Source organism: Vicugna pacos, chromosome 9, assembly GCF_048564905.1.
Source record: "Vicugna pacos chromosome 9, VicPac4, whole genome shotgun sequence".
Taxonomy (NCBI): Eukaryota; Metazoa; Chordata; class Mammalia; order Artiodactyla; family Camelidae; genus Vicugna; species Vicugna pacos.
In genome coordinates, this window is record NC_132995.1 from 9,941,595 (window position 1) to 9,961,797 (window position 20,203).

Here is a 20,203-nt window from a genome sequence, read left to right on the forward strand (position 1 = left end):
ATGGTATCTTATGACAAAACCTGGGCTAGGGCTATATCTCCCTTGATGCTCTAAGGTGGAGATGAGGCTAAAATGACATTTTCTGAGATGCTTCATAATGAAAACTGAGGCTAGTTTCACCTCTCCCGTGACGCCCTACAGCAGAGATTGTGTTACCAAATTAGACAAGAGACCCTAGTGGAACCAAAATGCCCTGGTTCGTCAGGGATTTCTTTCCTGCTCAGGTTCTCCCTGCCGATAATGAAACGGAGTTTGGTGCAAGCAAGACAGTCTTGTGTTCAATGGTCAGAGAATGGAGAAGGGGAGCTCATGCTCTAAAGGCACCTTTTCCCTGATTACTCACAGGGACAAGCTTTTTATAGAAAAGGGTGACGGTTATTGGGGACAGGGGTCTTGTGTCATTCTGATTTCTGGAAATGGGTGGCGATTTCCCAGAATGTAGTTCAGGCCTCTTTTCCACCCTGGTGTGGATGGCCCTTTGGAGTCTGGGTCAGAATTGGGTGGAACCAATATGGCGGGGGTGGGTGGAGAGCTTACTATTACAATGAGATGGTAATGAGCTGTAGAGTGAGCTTTGTCCCAGTTTGGAAGTTCACAGCTTATACCAGTTGCTTGTGGTTAGGCCCTCTTGTTCTTGTCCTGTAAACACAGCTAGAAGACAGAATCAGTTTTGGTGTTCTGCAAGTTTGCCCAGAGGGAGATTTTTATTAGAAGAGATTTTTATTATCGCGGGGCGGGTGTGGGGGACACTTCCTTGCCTCCTTGCCTAAGACAGGTTTACTTGTTTTATAGAAACAGTTCAGGGGCCCTTGGGTTGCTCTCCTGGGTGACATCTGGAGCCTAGCTCCAGTTGATACCCCACAGCAGAGACTGGAGGCTAGAAATACATTTCCCATGATGCCTTACAGCAGAAACTGAGGCCAGGACTGCATCTCCCATGAGACCCTATGGCAGAGACTGGAGGCTAGGACTGTATCTCCCATGATGCCCTACAGTGGGGATCAAAGGATAGAAATACATGTTCCATGATGCAGAGACTGAGGCTAGAGATACATTTCTCATAATGTCCTACACCAGAGCTAGTGATCAGGACATCATCGTTAATGGCTCCCAAGTTTTTGTTCAGGGATCTCGGTTGTAAGAAATAAAACCGGTTTAAGCTGACTCAAGCGAAAAAGACCACGTTATTGGAAGTTTAGAATCCAAGCAAGAGCTCGGTCTCTGGGCTGCACCAGGGACAAGAAACAGAATTGAAAAGCTGTGTGAAATCAATGTTGTCTCCGTTTTGCAAAATCTGTCTCTCTGTCTCTCTTTGTCACTCTTCCTCTCCTCTGAATGTGTGGTTTCCCTTGTGGCTGGGCTTTCATTTTCTTTTTCTTTTTTTTATAGTGATTTTTTCTTTTTTGAGGTGGGTTAGGTAATTAGGTTTATATTTATTTTTAAAGTTGGTACTGGAGATTGGATCCAGGACCTCATGATGCTAAGCACGCATTCTATCACTGAGCTATACCCTCCCCACCTTCACTTCATTTTTCTATCTCTTCACAGACTACCTTCGTCTGTGTCGAACATAGTAGCCAAATATGACCTTGAAATGTCAAGTATTAAGAACTACTTGTGTCTGGTTCTAAAATTTTAAAAGACAGACTCTCCTCTGATGTGGCGCAGTTTGGGTCAGGGCTCTGCCTACAACCCGCTTTGCTACGGCTGGGGAAGTTTACATCAAAGCCATCAAATACAGTTTTTCAGGTTGTAAACAGGCATCCACTGCTCCTGCAGTTCTCATGGTACACAGCCCACTCGGCCAGAGCTGGGGAAACAACCTCTGTGAGAGAGATCCTACCACAAAGATGGGGGAGCAAGTGAAAAAGAAGACTACCACTTAGAATGTTTTAATCTGCAGGCAGGGCTGCTTCCACATATTCTGCATGAATTACAGGCAATATGGTGGCCAGGGCTGTATTTAAGAGGAGACCCAACTCAAAATGGTTGAAACAGAGAGGAAATTGATTATCTCGCAGAACAAGAGATCATAGGTTAGGACAGTTCCTGTGTTGACTAATTCAGTGTTTCCATTATATCCCAAAGGATCCATTCAAGCGTATCCAACTCATGGCCTCAAGATGGCTGCTGCAGTTCCAGGCATCACACCCACAGTCAGAGGCAATAACAAAGGGCCATCTCTTCTTGGGTCTCTTTTTTAAAACAAAGAAAGCTTATCCCCAAACTTCCAGGCTGACTTGCCCCCCTCACGTTTTATTTGCCTGACTTGTTTCATACCCTCATGCCTAGAGTATTCACTGGAAGGGGGCATGGAACCACAATATTTGGCAAAGTATGTTCTGACCTCACTCCTGGGGCTTCCCCACATCATCTGGCTACTAAAGAAAGGTTTATGCCTAAACAAAATCAGGATTCTCTAAGGAAGGAACAAAGGGGCAAGGAATATGTATTAGGGGGGAAAATGAGTCTTCTTCCTGTATACGGTGGGGAAAAACCCAGTTCTTCCCTGCTGTGTCTTTCTCCTGTGTGTCTCCTTTGCTCTCACACCACTGCTAAACTCACAACACCCTGGTCACCAAATGTGTGGGGTTTTTTCCCCTCACCCAGCAATTCTTGGTGACACTGGCTGGGTGTTCTACAGCTTAGCTTAATTCTAACACGATCTACTTGGAAACAGCATCTGATCCCACAGGTTAAAGGCTCAGTCCCACACTCCCCACTTCAGATGACAATCGAAAGTCCAGATTGTTACCTGTGCTTCTGACTGGCTATAAATCAGACCTCCCCTTCAGGTTTGATTAATCTGCTGGAACATCTCACGGAACTCAGGAAAATGATTACTTATGTGTACTGGTTTATTATAAAGGATCTATATCAGCATCCAGATGGAAGAGATGCATAGAGCAAAATGTGTGGGAAGGGGCACCAAGCTTCCATGCCCTCTCTGGGCAAGTCACTCTCCCAGCACCTGCATATGTTCACCAACCCAGAACCTAAACCCCACACCACTGGGATTTCTCTAAGCATGATGGATCATTAAGCCCATTTTTAGCCCTTCTCTGTTTTCTAGAGAATGGGAAGTAGGGCTGAAAATTTCAAGCTTGTCATCAGGTTTGGTCTTTCCATTGAGCAGCCCTCATCAGGACCCACCAAGAGTCACCTATTCGGACAAAAGACACTCTTATCACCCAGGAAATTACACAGGTTTCAGGAGTCCTGTGTCAGGAACTGTGGTCAGAGACCAAATGTTAGAACAAAAGATGCTCCTGATGCTCTTATCATATAGGAAATTAACAAGGGTTTCAAGCACTCTGCATCAGGAACCAGGGGGCAGAGACCAACATATATTTCTGTTATCTCACAAATGATACTGAGAAAACAACTGACAAACTCTGAACCACCCCAAGACTTCAGAAACTCAAGAATGGTCTGCTCACAGTGTGTAGCCCATCCCAGCCCCCAAAATAGCAGGCACAGGAGTTATCTCCCCAATACACGCTTCTGTTTGAGAAAGCTAATTTCACCTCTGACCTGGGGATAGGGGGAGCCTGTGGCTCATGTCTAATTTAATAAACACAATCTCATCCCCTGGCCATTGATATTAGTTCAGCGATAGGCAGGTGGCATTGTCTGGACCAATGAGACACAATGAAAGGTTTTGGGGGGGGCTTCTAAGGAAAAATACTTCCCCACTTTGCTGAGGAGGCTTCTTCAAGTCTCTTTCTTCTTTCCCTTTCTCTTTCTTCTGCTCAGTCTCCCACGATCTGGCTCTCTCAGTCTGTCTTTCTGTCTTTTTCCCCCTCTCTACTCCTCTCCAAATGTGAAGGAAAAGTGTGACCCCCAGAGGCAGCCATCTTGCAACATGAGAGGACCATTTATCCTTAGAACAGACCATGCTGAAGTCAGCCATATCCAAGACTTTTATATGTGAAACAATCATTTTTCTTAAGCCAGTTGGGTTGGATTTTCTGTGACCTGTATGGAAACCCTAATGGATAAAGTACCCTGGAGAAGCATAGGGACAGGACCACCACTCTCATAATGTCCTCAGGTGGAAGAAAAGGTGGGACCCCAAGAAGATCGATGAGAGCCAAACCAACATCCCCCAGGGTACCCTGAAGCTGGAGCAGGAGATACCAATCTGTTAGAGCATTGACTATGAGACCTATAGGTTCTTGGGAGGAAAGACAATTCTTAGCTACCCTTTAATCCATTATCCCAAATCCAAGTTGGACATTTCTCTCTCACCTATCCTAATACACAGAATGTGAGCCCTGGGAGGATACAAGATTATCCAGCCTGAACGCCTCTTTCCCCAGTTTAGAGAAAGGTAAACAGAATTGAAAGGGAAAGGAATCACTTGGAGCTGTAGTCCTGGGGACATAGAGTTTGATGGAAGATTGGGTCCCAAGGACAGAGAGGATGCTGGGAGCCATGATCCTGGGGATACAAAGGTTGATGGAGCTTGGGTCCTGAGGACAGACAGGATGCTGGGAACTGGGTACTGAGGACCCAGTGCTGGGAGCTAAAGTCCATTGGTGGATCTGGATGTAGCATTTTTTGGTGATGGAATGATGGAAATAAAGAGCAATGATTTTCATAGTTGGCATATACCAGTTTCCCTGATTGTCAAATGATGGTGGGAGAGGTTGAGGTCTCCTTCCTTCCATGGTTTCTCACTCTTCCTGGGTTCTTAGAGTGACAATCCTGCACTAGGCCTACAAGGTCCCAACAGAAGTGGGCTAAGGGAGACTCACCTCCCAGGAAGAAGGGACCCAAGTCTGGAGAAGTGAGTCAGCACCAACGATGGAAGAGAAATGGGAAGCGCACATAGAGAGACAGGGACACAGAGCAGGGAAGCAGGGTGGGGAAGCTAGATGCTGGGACCTGGGAGGTGTCCACCAGAGCCTCTCCTTCCTGCTGAATGATGCGGAAACACGGAGCCTCTCCCTCCACTGAATGATGCAGAAACACGGAGTTTCTGGGTGAGGACAGGAGGGAGGGTGAAACTTGACCCCAGCCCAGCCTAGCCCTGCCCAGACACCAGGCTGGGGCCTTCCTTCTCAAGGTGGCTCAGCACACAGCTTGTCACATGACACTGACCCTAGTACTCACCTGTCCACAGAATACCTCTCACACTTACCTTTCCCGTCGCCCACTCCTGTCCCCTCCAGGCTCACACTCTGGAACATGTGCACCCCCCACCTTCACCTCCACCCACCTGTCCGCCAAACACTGCTCACACTCACCTTTCCCCTCAAACTCCCCCACCCTCGACTCTCACAGACTCACGCACATAATCGTTTAACACTCTCCCCTCCACACACACCCGCACCCTCACGTACCCTTCCAACGGCACCCTCACCTTTCCCACGACACACTGCCCCTCACACATCACCTGCATACGCTCCCCTCTTCACCCGTCACCCACCACCTCTGCCCTCACCCAGCACCCGCACTCTCCCGCCGCGGGTCACGCTCGTACACGCCCCCTGCACGCCCCCGCCCATGGCCCCCCAAGCTCTCAGGCGCCGCCCCCCTCTCCTTCCCCCCCGCACCCTCTCGCGGTGCCCTCTCCCCTATTGTCGGGGGCCTCCCCGCGTCTCCCCGCCCCCTTCCCCGCGCCGGCCCCGCCCCGGCCCCGGCGCCCCGCCCCCCGGGCGGGCAGGGGGCGGGGCTCGGGGGGCGGGGCGGGAGGCGCGGGCGGTGCAGGTGCCGGGCCGGGAGCGAGCGGCGGCGGCGGTGGCGGCGGCGGCGGCGGCGGCGGCACCATGGGCCGGGCCCGGCGCTTCCAGTGGCCGCTGCTGCTGCTGTGGGCGGCCGCGGCGGGGCCAGGTAGGGTCGCGGGCCGGGGCCGGCCGGCCTGCCGAGCCGGGGCGGGGGGCGCGCCGCGGTGACAAGCGGGCGGCCGTGGGGCCGCAGAGGCCGAACAATGCGCGCGGGGCCGGGCCGGCCCCCTCCCCGGGACAAAGCGCAGCGCGGGCCGGGAGCCGGGAGCCGCGAGCGGGGGAGGGGGCGCGGGCCCCGGCCGCCTTGCCGCAGCACCCCCCAACCCCGCGCAGGCCCCGATCCAGGCGGGGACAAAGGCCCCGAGACCCCCCCCTCCAACCCCAAGCCAGCCTTCTCGAGGCTGGCCCCGCTGTCCTTCTGTTCGGTCTGTGTCCCTCTGTCCGCCCGTCTCTGAGTCCCTCAGTCTCTCTTCTTGTCCCCCTACCCTTGTCCTCGTCCCTCAGTCTCGAAGTCTGTCCCTCTCTCTGTCTCCCTTTCTCCTTGCCTCTCTGTCCCCCACCTCTCTACCCTGTCTTTGTCCCCCACTTCTGTCCCTTGGTTTCTGTCCCTTTTTACAGGGTCACTCTGCCCGCCCCTCATCATCCTCTCTATTCCCTTCTCTGTCCCCCTGTATTTCTGCCCTCCCTCTCTGTCCCCATTCTCCCTCTCTGTCCCTGTCTCGCTGTCACCTCTGTTTCTCTGTCCCCCATCTGTCCCATTCCCTTGTCTCTCTGTCCCTCTCTTCCTGCCATTCCTGTTTTGCTAGCCCCTTCTGTCACCTGTCCCCCGCACTCCCCACTCTCCCTAATGCCCTCTCTCTGTCCCACTGCCTCCCTGTCCCCTGGCTCTCCACCTCCCCTCTCTCCCCTTACATCTTCCATCCTGAGATCCCCATTGCCATCCTTCATTTCTCCGTGTCTCTGTCCCTCTCTGCCCCTGGAGAGGAATTGAGTCAGAAGGGCGCTGGTGGGAAATGTGGGGGGGGGAGTGCACGGGGACCCTTGACATGTGGGCACACACGTGGAGTCAGCAAATGCCTCCCAAACCCTGCCCCTCCCCACCCATTCACACACCCAGGCCATGACCTACAGAGAAGCCCCCTCCAGGACATCCAGAAAGCTCTCCACATACCCTTATCACACACTGGAGAAAGCTGGAGACCTCCCAGATAGGGTGACCCTGAGACCAGGGACAAGGTCAGGAAATGTCACCCCCATACTCACACTCTCACGCTGTGTGTGCCTCATACCTGCCACGGATCACCCCCTCCCGGTGGGGAGAGCCACTCTGGGGGGAATGGATGCTTGGGAGGTGGATGGGCAGATGTGGGAGGGCTAGATGTCTTGTAGAGATTTGAGAAAGGAATGTAACCAGATGGCACAGGGCTGGGGGCCTCCCTGGGTGTAAATCCTGGCTCCTGCCATTTGCCGGAGCAGCCAATGGCAAGCGTCCTCCTCTTTCTGGGCCTCAGTTTCCCTTTCTGTAAAATGAGGACGTTGCACTTGGTGACCTGAAAAGAAAGGTACTCCAGTTTGGACCCCCGAAGGGGTTTCTGGCAAGTTGGGTGCAGGCACACCTTTGCCACTCGAGAGTGTGAGGCAGAGCCTCCCGCTTCTCTCTCGGGTACAAGGAGAGGGGCAGAGCTGACCTCTCACCCTCTGCCTTGCTTCATTCTATAGTCTTCTGCCATCACTTCAGAACTTTCACCATTACCCCCTTTCTTTGTGCATACACACCATGATTTACCAGATGAGCTCTTTGATACTTCAGCTGTATCTCCATACAGTTCTGTTTTTCTTTCTTTGTTAGGCCCTTAAAACCAGGCTCATAGACTCCTAGGACCAATGAATCCAGTAAACAAAGAACCTGAGGGTATTTTAGATGTCGACATCTTTAGGATTCCAGAATCCTAAAGTCTTTAGAATCTTGGCACCTTTAAAATTCTAGAACATTGCTGGCATTAGATTCTAGCCTCCTGGCATCTTTAGAACTCTGAAGCCTTGATGTCTTGAAGATCCTGAATCTTGACATGTCTAACATCTAGAATCTTGACAGTTTAGAATCATGGCGCTTTGGATTCACAGAATCAGAATATAGCCTAAGATAACCACCTACCCAGTTTAAGAATCTTTTTCTAGCACTTATGGAAGGAGGTAGTCCTTTGCTTAGTTTTAAAGTCACTGCTTCCTGGTACCCTAAACCCTTCTGTAAACTTTCTTTAAATTAGATGGCATGGGCTTTACAAGTTGGGAGAGAGCTGGGTATCACGGGAAGCATTCTGAAACCAGGCCCCTCTGGTGTACTTCAGGGCCAGCCCCTGCCCTGTCCCTCTCTGAGCCTCGCTTCCCCTTGTGTTAAGCATGGAGTAGGCAGCTGGAGTACCTGATCTCAGAGGACCCTGTCTGCTTTTATTGTCATCGGATATTTCTGAATGGCCTTGGCCATCAGATTTTAGGAGGTGTCCATGGTACTCACATTTCCCTTTTAGTCACTCGCCTTCCTCTCTCACCTTGCCCAGCTGGCTGGGGTGGGGATGGGAGATGGGCTTCCTTTATGCCCTTTCAAAAATGTAGTCTCTCTTTCCTGGCTCAGTCTTCTGCCAGGAATAGCAGAAGAGGGTGATGAGACTTATGCCAAAAGAAAGAAGGGTCCAGGGTGGGTGGGCGAGAGGAAGTGGGAGAGAGATGGGTTGCCTGCCCAGAGACGCACAGGCAGAAATAGAGACCCTTCAGGCCAGGAACTGGATAGATCAGAAAGGAACAGAGGAAACAGATACCCAGATCCAAAGATAAAGAGGCTATTAAGAGTTGGGGGGCTTCGTGGAGGGACAGTTTGTTGATCCCGAATAATGTTTTCCTCCCAAGTGACTCATTTTCCCCTCCCTCCTAAAGTTCTGACTGGCCACTCTAAGAAGAGGGTTCTGTCACTGATCCCCACCCACCCATGAGCCGGATGCCTGAGTCCCCAGAGCGGAGGTCAGGTTCCGCAGTGGATTCCAAGACCTTAGACACAGCAGGGCTGGGGCCTGGGGTGGGTTAATGTCGTGTGAGCCTGGCCTGTCCCCATCTTGGGGAACACAAAGGCAGCTTTCTCTCTGGGGGCGGTGGGTGCTGGGAGACAGTCAGACTTGCCAGCACCCAATGGCCTGTGGCACCAGGACCCAAGCACCCACTAGTTCCCGCCTGTGCAGACCCCAAGCCCAAAGGTCCTCTGGGAACCAGGCCCCATGGCTCCTCAGCTGGTCCCCAGTGGGGCAGGGGGGCGGCAGCAGAGCCCGGGCTCTTCTGGAGGGGGGTGAATAGAGGGCACAGGGGGTGGAGGCTAGGACAGTGAGCGCTCAGTGCAGACTTCCCGGAGCAGGAATTGTTCCCCTGACCCCACGCCCAGGGGGAACCTCCAGAGGACTCCCCCACCCCCTGGCTGGGCTTGAGGCCCGGAATCCAGGGAGTTTTGAATATCCCAGGAACGTGGGGGCCACAGGGGATGTCTGTGTGTGAGGCTGCTGACTCACCCCTACGCCTCCACCTGATGCTTGCTTCACAGATAAGAGGGGGATGAGAGGGCTGGGGAGATAGGACTGTGGTTCTGGAGGTTGAGGACTGTGGATCCGGAGTCAAAAGTTCCCAGGAGAGGAGTGGAAAGGGGGCCTGGACTCCTGGATTCTGAGGGCAGAAGGGGCTGGGGTTTTAGACTTCTGGTTCTGAAGTAGGAGACGGCTAGGGGTCCTGGACATGTGTGTCAGAGGGAGGAGGGGGCCGGGGTCCCAGACTCCTAGGTCTGAGGGAGGAGGTAGCTGAGCCTTGGACTCTGGGTCTGAGGGAGGAGGGAGCCAGGGGCTTGAACTCCTAGGTCCAGAGGGAGAAGGGGGCTGGGGCCCCAGACTCCCAGGACTTGATGGAGGGTGGAGTGGGGGGTACAAACTCCTGAGTCCTGAGAGAGGAAGGGGCTGGGGGTCTCACTCCAGGTTTCTGAGGGAGGAGGGGCTGGGACCCTGATGCCTAGGTCCTGCAAATACAGGCGCCTTCACAAGGCTGAGCTGGGGAAGAATTGATGCTTTGTGCGAGGATGTTCGGACTCCGCCATTGATGGGGGGCTGAGGGGGGGTTCCGTCAGGACGCAGGGATGTACCACCTCCCTAGGGGAGGAAGTGGGGGAAGGAGGCATGATACCAAGAGCCCCCTAGGGAGAGGATATGGAGGGGGTGGCTGTGACCTTCCCGGAACTGTGACCTTGAGACTCCCTTGGGTATTCGCTGACTCAGGACCCAGGAAGTGCTCCCCCCACTCCACTTGGTCTCCGTGGAAACATCCACCAGCTGTGTACTCTGGACCCCTGGCTCCTGGGTCCTGAAGGAGGAGGGGGTTGGAGGCCCAGAATCGTGGATTTGAGGGGGGGTGCTCGCTTGGGACGTCTGGATTTGAGGCAGGAAGATGCTGAGAACTCTGACTCCTGGTCCTGATGGAGGAGGGTGCAAGGAGCCTGGACTCCTAGATCCTGGGAGAGGAGGCAGTTGGGGGCCAGACTCCCGGGTCTAAGGGAGAAGAATGCTGGATTCTGGGTCTCTACATTTCACCTGCTCAGCCACTCTTTCCCAAACCCTCCCCAGTCCCTTTTTCCAGGCACCATCCCCATGACGACTCCAGGCTGTCTTCACAGTTTAAAGGGCCAGTGCCCCAGCCCCAAAATCTCAGCCCCTCTCTGACCAGAAAGTCCTGCCTCACCACCCCCCAACCCTGAAACAAAAGCTCATGGGACATTAATATTCCAGGCACAGGCACTGTTGGTTACTGACTCCTCAGGAGGGGGAGGGAATAAGACAAAAGCCCCCCACCCTCACCCCATGTGTACCCTCAAGTAGAGAGCAGGGGATTCATTGGGGAGGGGGGCGATTCAGAGGTCCTGACGACTCCCAAGATATGTTGAGTTTCTGCTCCTGACTTGCCTGGGACCCTTGAGCCTCATTCTCCACATCTGTAAAATGGAGGGGCTAGCATTGGGTTAGCCCTGGGGTCCAGTGTCCATGGATAGGCTTCAAAATGTTTTTTAAAGGCACCAGAATGTGCAGGCAGGCCAGTTTGCATGTGGATGGGCACATTTCTGAGGGTTGTAATAACAGCAGCTTTGCACAGAGGGCTCCCCGAACTTCAGGTCCTGGGCTCATCCTTGTGAGTCGGGCACTGGCATCATCCCCAGTTTACAAACAGGGCATCAGAGGCTCAGGAAGTTTAGGCCACTTGCCCCAGGTCACACAGATGGCAAGTGGTCCTGCTGGGATCAACCCAGGTGTTTAAGATGATGTCACAAAGCCATCGTGAGGCTGAAATAAGATCCTGCCTGACACGGGCGATTCATGTGTCAACCTCTCCAGACTTTTATCAACTGCCAGGCATACTGCTAGTCACCAGGGTGCCACAGTAAACTCCATGGATTACATCCCTGCCTTCATGGGGTGTATATTCGAGTTATGGGGAACAAACAGACAATAAACACATACGCAAATTAATAAAATAATTTCAATGAAATTTCCAAAGAGGAGATAAAACAGTGGTGATGAAATAGAAAGTATTCTGGAGGTAGAGTTGCGGGGAGTGAGAGAAGGCCTATCTCCTAATGAGAACAGGAGGCAGTCCTGGGGCAATCAAGGGGGGAGAACATTCTAGGCAGAGGGAAGAGCAAGTGCAAATGCCTTGAGGTCGAAACATGCTCAGCATGTTTGAAGAACATTAAGGCCAGTGACCCTGTAGTGAAGCAAATATTGAGAAGGTGGTCGGGACTGTGGTGGGAGAGGGGCCAGGCCACAAAACACCTTGAAGGCCCAAGGAAGGAATCTCGATTTTATTCTAAGTGTAACCAGTAGCCCTCATGGTGTTGTAAGCAGAGAGATGACTTGATCTGATTTACCTTCTTGAAAAACCCATCCAGCTGCTGTGTTGAGAATGGTCTGGGGAGAGGCAGATATGGAAGCAGGGAGACTCATGTGTAGCTCTTGAAGTTCCAGGTAAGAGATGGTGTCGATGGACTCGGTGATGATAAATGAGGTAGACAAAGGTGAATAGGTTTGGAATATGTTTTGGAAATAGAATGGATAGATCTTGCTAACGGAATGGATGTTAGAGGTGAGGGGAAGGGTGAGAACTTGAATGATTTCTAGGGTTTTTGGCCCGAGCAACCAGGTAGATGGTTGTGACATTTGCTGAGATGGAGAAAACATGGGGAGGAAAATATCTGGGGCAAGGATTGGACATGTTAAGCTTGATATTCTGGGAAGTGCTAGATAAACCCGTAATGGTGGCTTAAATTCACAAAACATTATATTCAAAGATAAAAGAATCTGGAATTAGGCATCCGGGGATTTTCTGGTCTCTCCACATTATCACCAGAGACCCAGGTACCTTTCAGCTCTTGGTTCCAGAAACTCCATCACATGCTATTTCCAGGCAGCACCAAGGTGACCTGGTGAAAAAAGGACTTGTCCCTTCCTTTAGGAAGTCCTCCCCAGGTTACCACATGACACTTTTCCATATATCCATTTGGACAAAACTTTATCACGTGGCCTCACTTAGCTGCAAGGGAGTCTGGGAATTTTTGCTTTCTGCTGAATATAAGGCAACCATAAAACACAACCAGGATTTTCTTACTAGAGAAAGGGAGGGATGCATCCTGGGTAGGAAGCTAGCTGTCTCTGCCTCCTCCTCCCCCCAGAATTAATCATTTCTGCCCCTCATTCCCCAAATCACGTTACCTATTCCTCTTACAGGGAACATAACACTTCTGATGGGCTGTTACAGTGATTTATGTCTCCCTCCCCATAAATCTTGAAGGCCTTCCAGGACAGGGACCTCATCTGACTCATCTTTGGGCACCCAGCTTCTGAAAAGCTCCTCACTGCTCAGGAAATACTCCAATGAATGAATGAGACAGAATATGAGAGACATAGAACAATACTTATCCAGCATTTAAAAGGGAGTAACCAGATCTGACCAAGGCTCTTTCTTGCTTTAATTCCACCACTGGCCTTCAGGATAAAAGCAAATCTCCTAGCTTTTGGCATTTGAGGCTCTTCCCAAGTACATCCTACAACCTCTCATCAATGCTGGACACTTTTCACCTGGACAACCAGGCATGGATATGGATGCAGGACATGGAATCAGAAAGATGTAGATGCAGATCCCGGCTCTGCCACTTTCAGGCTGTGACCTTGGCCAAGTCATTTTCTCTCTCTGGATCAGTTTCCTCATCTATAAAATGGGAACTGGGAAAAACCTGGGGATTGATCGTAGTGCCTCCCTTGTTTAGGTACAGTGATGATTAAATGGAAATTATATAGGTAATGCCCTTAGCACAAAGCCTGGAACGGGAAATGCCTAACACACAGTAGCTATTATGGTTATTGTTGTTTGGAAGATGACAGTGACAGTGATGATGGTGATGTTGACGATGATTAATCTCAGCTTTGAGCTTTACTCTAGGCTGTTTCTTCTGCTGGAAACAACCCCTACTAATCCCTACCTTGTTCCTCTGGTGGATTAATCAGGGTAAGTTAACTGCTATAACAATAGCCCTGAAATCTCAATGGCTTAACGAAAAAGTCTATTTCTCATGCTACAATCCTGTGCAGGCTGGTCACGGGGGGCAGGCAGTCAGGGCCCCAGGCTCCTTCCAGCTTGTGATCCTGTGCTCCTCTGGGCTCCCTGGAGTCCCCTACATTCAGCCAGCGTGAATGACTGTGAGTGAGATGAGTCAGGCTGGAAGAGGTGTTTCTCTCTTCGCCTACTCCCATGGCCAGAAATCAGTCACGTGGCCCCACCTAAGAACAAAGGATCCTAGGAAACATAGCCTAATTGTGTGTTATACCAGTTAACTTTAGCCATCTTAAGAGACCCTCCAAAACACAGTAGCTTTAAACAACAATTAATGTTATTTGTTCATGAGTCTAGAGATCAGCAATTTGGAGTGGATCAGTCAGGTACTTCTCTTGGTCTCAGCTGGGGTCAGTCATGTGGCTGCAGTCACCTAGTGGTGCCACTGGGGCTGGTTGGTCCAGGATGGCCCCACTCACCTGGTTATCTCTCTCCGATATGCTTAGTCTGGGTATCTTCACCTGACAGTGTCAGGGCAGCAAGAGGGCATGAGTGGAAGCTGCAAGGTCTCTTGAGACCTAGGCTCCAGGACTCATATGATGTCACTTCTAGCAAATTCTGTCAGTCCAAGCAAATTGCACGGCCTCCCCGGATTTGCAGGGTCAGAGTGCCTCCTTAATGAGAGGAGCAACAAAGTTAACTTACAAAGGGCACGTACAGGGACCAGGAGAACAGTGTGGCCATCTCTGCAGACAAGCTACGTCATGTGCTCAGGTGTGAAAGATGGGAAGTGGTGCATACAGAGCTGTTTCCCCTACCTGGTGAACTCCAGCTCACTCTTTAAAATGTGGCTCCACTGGAGTTTTCTTCCAGAACCTCCTCTGACCACCCGTCTCCCTAGTCTCTGCTTCCTCTGGGCTCCCAGTGTGCCCTGTGCTGCCCCCATTAGGGCACATACCATTCTAGAGCAGGTTTTCTCCATCTCCTGGACTCCAGCCTGTGGGATATGTTGGGCGTGATGAACTGAAGGAGAGGGGAAGGACAGGGATTTGAGGTTTGGATGGGAGAGGACCAAAGGGAGAGAGAGAAGAATGAATTGCAGCCCTCAGTGAGTCTCCTGTTTCTCTGTCTACTGGTCCAGGGGCAGGACAGGAAGTACAGACAGAGAATGTGACAGTGGCTGAGGGTGGGGTGGCCGAGATAACCTGCCGTCTGCACCAGTATGATGGATCCATAGTTGTCATTCAGAACCCAGCCCGACAGACCCTCTTCTTCAATGGTACCCGTGGTGAGTGCTGGAGTCTGGAATCCTGAGTCTTGAAGGAGAGGGCTGGGGCCTGACAGAGGACAGAGCTGAGACTCTGGGCTCCTGGGCCTGAGGGAGGAGCGGGCTGGGGACCTGGACTCTTCGTCCTGTGGATGGGAGGGCTTGAAACCTTCTGGGTCTCCAAGGGAGTAACTAGGCTACTCAAAGGGAGTAACTTTAGATGCATAGGTATGGTTGGAGAAAAGAGGCAGAGGGCTGAACTCTAAGCTCCTGGAGGGAGGGTGGGACTTCTGAGGTCAGGATTCCCCGAGTTCACTCTTGCTTGTTCACTCTCTAGCCCTGAAGGATGAGCGTTTCCAGCTTGAGGAGTTCTCCCCGCGCCGGGTACGGATCCGGCTCTCAGATGCGCGCCTGGAGGATGAAGGGGGCTACTTCTGCCAGCTCTACACGGAGGATACCCACCACCAGATTGCCACGCTCACTGTACTGGGTAATGGCCTCCCCCTCCTCAGACTCATTCCCTTCTTCCTTTCTCCTCTGCTTATCCCTTATCTTGAGACCTGACCCTGTTTTTAACCTCCTGGACATCTAGTCCCTGTGAATATGGCCGGCCTTCCTGACCTCTGGCCTCTGTGTTTGACCCCTGCCACCTGGGACCCTTGTTCCCTTTGGTGCCTGGGATCCCGCAGCCTGGTTACTTTGAGCGCATCTCAGTGCTTCCTCTGACCCCCGCCCCCCCCCGCCTTTGCCCTCTTCCCCCTGCGCCAGTGGCCCCCGAGAATCCGGTAGTGGAGGTCCGGGAACAGGCGGTGGAGGGCGGCGAGGTGGAGCTCAGCTGCCTCGTTCCACGGTCCCGCCCGGCTGCGGTCCTGCGCTGGTACCGGGACCGCAAGGAACTGAAAGGTACTACCAGGTGTGGGGCGGAGTGGGGAGGTGCCAGCGAAGGGCGGGACTTGAGAGGAGGCGGGGTTCAAGGAGGTGTGGCTGGAGGGAAGGCTCGTTTATTTGTGGGCGGGGCTTGGAGGCGAGTGCATAGGTTTGGCAGACACTAGCCCCTCAATATATAGCTATTGAATAAATTGATGAGAGGGCGTGGAGTGAAAGAGAGGAGCTTTGGGAAGGGGCACGTGGGGGTTGTGGGCTTCATTCGGGGAGGGACGTGGTTTGGAGGACTAGAGTCTAAGGTTGTGGATAAGGGGCGAAGCCTGGGAAATAGCCTGCTTTGGGATTGGCTGGGGGGCACTTTGCTCCTTCCCCGTGGAGGCAGAATCCTGGCCTGACAGTGTCTGGGCGGGGCTTGGCAGGGGTGACTAGCGGCCAGGAAAGTGGCAAGGTCTGGAGCGTGGCGAGCACAGTGCGGTTTCGTGTGGACCGCAAGGACGACGGCGGTATCGTTATCTGCGAGGCGCAGAACCAGGCGCTGCCTGCGGGACACAGCAAGCAGACGCAGTATGTGCTGGACGTGCAGTGTAAGTGCCCGGCGAGCTGGGACCTGGGAGAGCGAGGGTCCCAACACCAGCTGTCCGCCCTCGGGAAACTTCCGAGTCCCGCATGATGACCCGGACAACCACTCCCCCATCTCACTTCTGCCCACAGACTCCCCCACCGCCCGGATTCATGCCTCCCAAGCTGTGGTGAGAGAGGGAGACACGCTAGTGCTGACGTGCGCTGTTACGGGGAACCCCAGGTGAGATCTGGGACCAGAGACTACTGGGTCTTGAGGAGAATAGGACTGGGGACCTGGACACCTGTGTCTTGGGAAAGAGAGGACTGGATGAACAGAGGGGGCTGGGGCCCGCACTTCTGAGTCCTGAGAGAGGAGGGATCGGGGCGCCCAGACTCCTGGATTCTGAGGGTAGAAGGGGCTGGGGAGAGGCCAGGATTCCTGAGACCCTGGTAATGGGTGGAAGCTGGGCCCGGACTGTTGATTTTCTAGGAAGGAAAGGGCTAGTAGGGACCTTATTTGGAAATACTGCATATCTAGATCCCTGAGACTTCAGAGTTGGGTGCTGGCACCTGCGCCTCTGACTCTCACTATACCCCTACCCAGGCCAAACCAGATCCGTTGGAACCGCGGTAATGAGTCTTTGCCGGAGCGGGCCGAGGCAGTCGGGGAGACGCTTACGCTGCCCGGCCTGGTATCCGCAGATAATGGCACCTATACATGCGAGGCGTCAAACAAGCACGGCCACGCGAGGGCGCTCTATGTGCTCGTGGTCTACGGTGAGCACAGGCTGCTGTCGGCCTGGGGGAAGGGCTCAGGGCAGGGGCGGGGCTTCCCGTGGTCCCCGAGTTATCCTGGGTGGGACGGGGCCTTGGGAATGACAGGATGGATTGGATAGTGTTTGAGACCCAGGCTTTGCAAACCGGCGACGAGCAGAAGCAACAGCCGACAGAGTTCTTAGAGTTCTGGGGCCAGACTGACGGTCTGGGTTCAGATTCAGTTTTGCAGCATCCTATTGCGGGTATCTTTGCGCTTTAGTTTCCTCATCGGTAAAGTGGAAATAAACAACAGCACTTACCTCATAGGGTTCTTGTGAAGATATGAGCTAAATATATAAAGCGGTTGGAGGCGACTAGCACAAAATAAGTGTTAAGTGTTTAGCTCTTTTGACAGTGGGGCAGGAATTTTGGAATGGCTGGGCCCTAGCTCAGCATTTTAAATACCTGGAGCGTTTTAGACAAGATGGGAAGGGGCTTGGACCTGAGGTCAAAAGAAAGGGGATGTCCTGTTTCTGTTCTCTGCGGGGTGTGGCGAGGGGAGGAGGCAGGTAGATATTAAAATAACTCGGGGGCCGGGTCGGGCTGTGTACAAACCTACACGCATTCCTTGAGGAAGTGGAGCATAAGAAGGAGTGAAGCCATGAGAAGGAGCCACCAGGTGGCAGTAATTTGTGGGACGTGGCACGTAATGGGGCGCAGTTGGATGTGATGTGCTGAACGGTGTACGAGATTGGCTGCAATGGGGCCGGGCTGAGACCGTCCTCTGATGATCTCGTCCTGCGCCCTGTCCTTCTGGCAGACCCCGGTGCTGTGGTAGAGGCTCAGACGTCGGTGCCCTACGCCATTGTAGGAGGCATCCTGGCGCTGCTGGTGTTTCTGATCATATGTGTGCTGGTGGGCATGGTCTGGTGCTCAGTACGGCAGAAGGGTAAGTAGGGGCGGGGTCTCGAATTCAGCGAAGAGTGTGGTTGGTTGTGGGATTCGGAAAGGGGTAGGGCCTAGTACCCGAGTCTAAAGAGGGCGGGCGTAGAGCTGGGATGAGGGGGCGGAGCCTAGAACCAGGATTTGAAACCCAGCGGAACTTGAGGCCCAAATTCCAAAAGGGGCGGGTCTTTCGGTCCAAGACCCTAGAAGGGGTGAAGGGTTGAAGCTGAATTAAGTCCACGCGTTTGAATTCCTAATTGCTGAATGAGTAGGGAGCAGAGCAGGAGAATTCTACCAGGAGAACGGATAAGCGTTGAGCTTTCCGTGAACTTTTGGAGTCTTCCTAATTCTGCTTATACCTCTCTCTGTCCCTGTTTTGCTATTCCCCGGACTTGATTCCCTCTCCTTGTATGTTCCATCTCTCTCTCTTCCTTTGTCTGATATGTCTTGTCTGTCTCCCTTGTCCAACTCCTGGATCCACACATATATGTCGCCTTTGCCCTGGGGGCCTCTCATCCCTCAGGCTCCTATCTGACCCATGAGGCCAGTGGCCTGGATGAGCAGGGAGAAGCAAGAGAAGCCTTTCTCAATGGCAGCGATGGACACAAGAGGAAAGAAGAATTCTTCATCTGACCCCACCTCCACCCCAGGCCTGTGCCTGGGCTGGGGTCCACCCCACTGCCAGCTGCAAAGACATTTACCAGAGTCTGGGATGGTGGGCTTCTCCCCCCACCACTAACACCTCAGACGTTTGGGCAGGGATGGGGGTGTCAGATGCCTGGGTCTCAGCAAGGGCCAGAAGCAAGGGCCCAGAGGTCTGGGTCCCCCAGGGGGCAAGGGCCAAAGGTCCAGACCCCCCAAGTCCAGGGAGGGCAGGGCGGTAGGGATTGGGTTGGGGGAAGATAACTGGGGGAAGGCTAAGGCCCCTAGGCTGCAGAACCAGGTCTCGTGGGGAGGGATCAGATTCTGGGAAGGGTGGGGTGGGCAGGGAAGGGGAACACAGATTTCTTTGGGGGTCCCAGACCCCATGCCAGCCATTGTAGGAGTTCCACAGAGCTCTGGGCACCTCTTTGCAAAGCCATGTTTGCACGGTGGGGTTAAGGGTGGGGGGAGGGCGTGGAAACAGGGATTCTGTGTCTTTGTGTCATAACTTTGATGGGGGCGGTGAGGGAGACAGCCCCAACTCTTTTCTCCAATTCCCTTCCCCAGGTTCCTCGGCTCCCTTTCCTCCTCCCCCCAATCTGTCCCACCCATTTGTCTCTGTCCACCCACTCCTGGGGGGGCCTTCCCCATCTCTCCTCCAGGCCCCCCGGGGAGGGGGAAAGGAGTTTGGGGGGAGGGTGTGTTGGTCTCTATGGTTTTATATATAATATATTAAAAAAATCAAAAATCTGTATGAAAATATCAGATTGCGACCCCTGCCCCCAATCCTGGCTTTTGCCCCCTTTTTCTTGTTAAAAAAAAAAAAAACACATTTTGTACGGGGCGGGGAGGGGGATGGGGAGGGGGTTTGGCAATCCCACTAACCACCATTAAACTGAGGAGAGAACAAGTGTTTGGGGTGGCTTTGTGTCTGTCCCTCTGCCCAGAGCTGCACCATGTCAAGAGGGAGGGGTACTAAACTAAGGGCCGAGGGGAGTGTGATGACTGCTGATGGGCAGTATAGACCAGTAAAGGGTCCTCACTTCTCCAAGGGCACCTCTGTCCTTCCAAGAAACCTGGGCTTTTTTCTGGTCACTTTTTTAGCCAGAAGTCACCAAGTCTCCTCTTAAGTAGCTACTGAGGTACCCCACCCACACACAATGGCTTGGACCCTTCCCCTGGCCTACTCGAGCCCTGACTCAGTCTCCGGAGGAGCTTTCAATTACTCACATCTCACCCACTAAAAACCTGTCCCTGCCCTGCTCAAAAATTATTCCTTAGCTCCTCATCACCTCTAGTTCAAGTCAAAGCACTTTAGCCTGGCATTCCAGGCCCGTCAAACATTTATCTAAATTTTAGATGAATGATTGTAATTTTAGAGTCAAAAATATATTGATCTTACTTTGTAGCAGGTGCTGTTCAAAGGACAGGAGATGCCACGATGAATAAAGGAGGCCAAAGTTAGGTGTTCCAGACAGTTTAGCATTAACCTCAGACTTGATCCTGTTATAGGCACTGAGGACCCAAAGTGAAAAAGAAAGGGTGACTCCATTCTTACCTCCACAAAGCTTTCATGAGGAAAGCAGATTACAGCAAGGAAGCAACAAACAAACAAACAAACCTTAATTTCAGATTGCCATAAATACTATTAAGAAAATACAGAGTAATGGGGTGTGGGGGGCTATTTTCTTTTAACTTGTTATTATGGAAAATTTCAAATGTACAGAAGTAGACAGGACAATGAAGTCCCATGCACTTGTCACCCCAGCTTCAACAACCATCAGCTCATGGCCAG

At 52.6% G+C, this 20,203-nt stretch overlaps 1 protein-coding gene across 1 annotated transcript; it reads left to right on the plus strand.

Moving 5' to 3' along the window:
• The first annotated feature begins 5,697 nt into the window (after positions 1-5,697).
• CADM4 (cell adhesion molecule 4) lies at positions 5,698-19,318 on the plus strand. Its single transcript, XM_072966945.1, has 9 exons — positions 5,698-5,838; positions 14,494-14,640; positions 14,957-15,109; positions 15,388-15,522; positions 15,924-16,088; positions 16,216-16,306; positions 16,670-16,842; positions 17,642-17,770; positions 18,290-19,318. The coding sequence occupies exons 1-9, from the start codon at positions 5,775-5,777 to the stop codon at positions 18,397-18,399; spliced, it is 1,167 nt and encodes a 388-aa protein (XP_072823046.1). The 5' UTR covers positions 5,698-5,774; the 3' UTR covers positions 18,400-19,318.
• The last annotated feature ends 885 nt before the right edge of the window (positions 19,319-20,203 follow it).

Coding starts and splice junctions, on each gene's coding strand:
- CADM4 (XM_072966945.1), top strand. CDS start 5,775: ATGGGCCGGGCCCGGCGCTTCCAGTGGCCGCTGCTGCTGCTGTGGGCG. Junction 14,641..14,956: donor CTTCTTCAATGGTACCCGTG/GTGAGTGCTGGA, acceptor TTCACTCTCTAG/CCCTGAAGGATGAGCGTTTC. Junction 16,089..16,215: donor GTATGTGCTGGACGTGCAGT/GTAAGTGCCCGG, acceptor TTCTGCCCACAG/ACTCCCCCACCGCCCGGATT.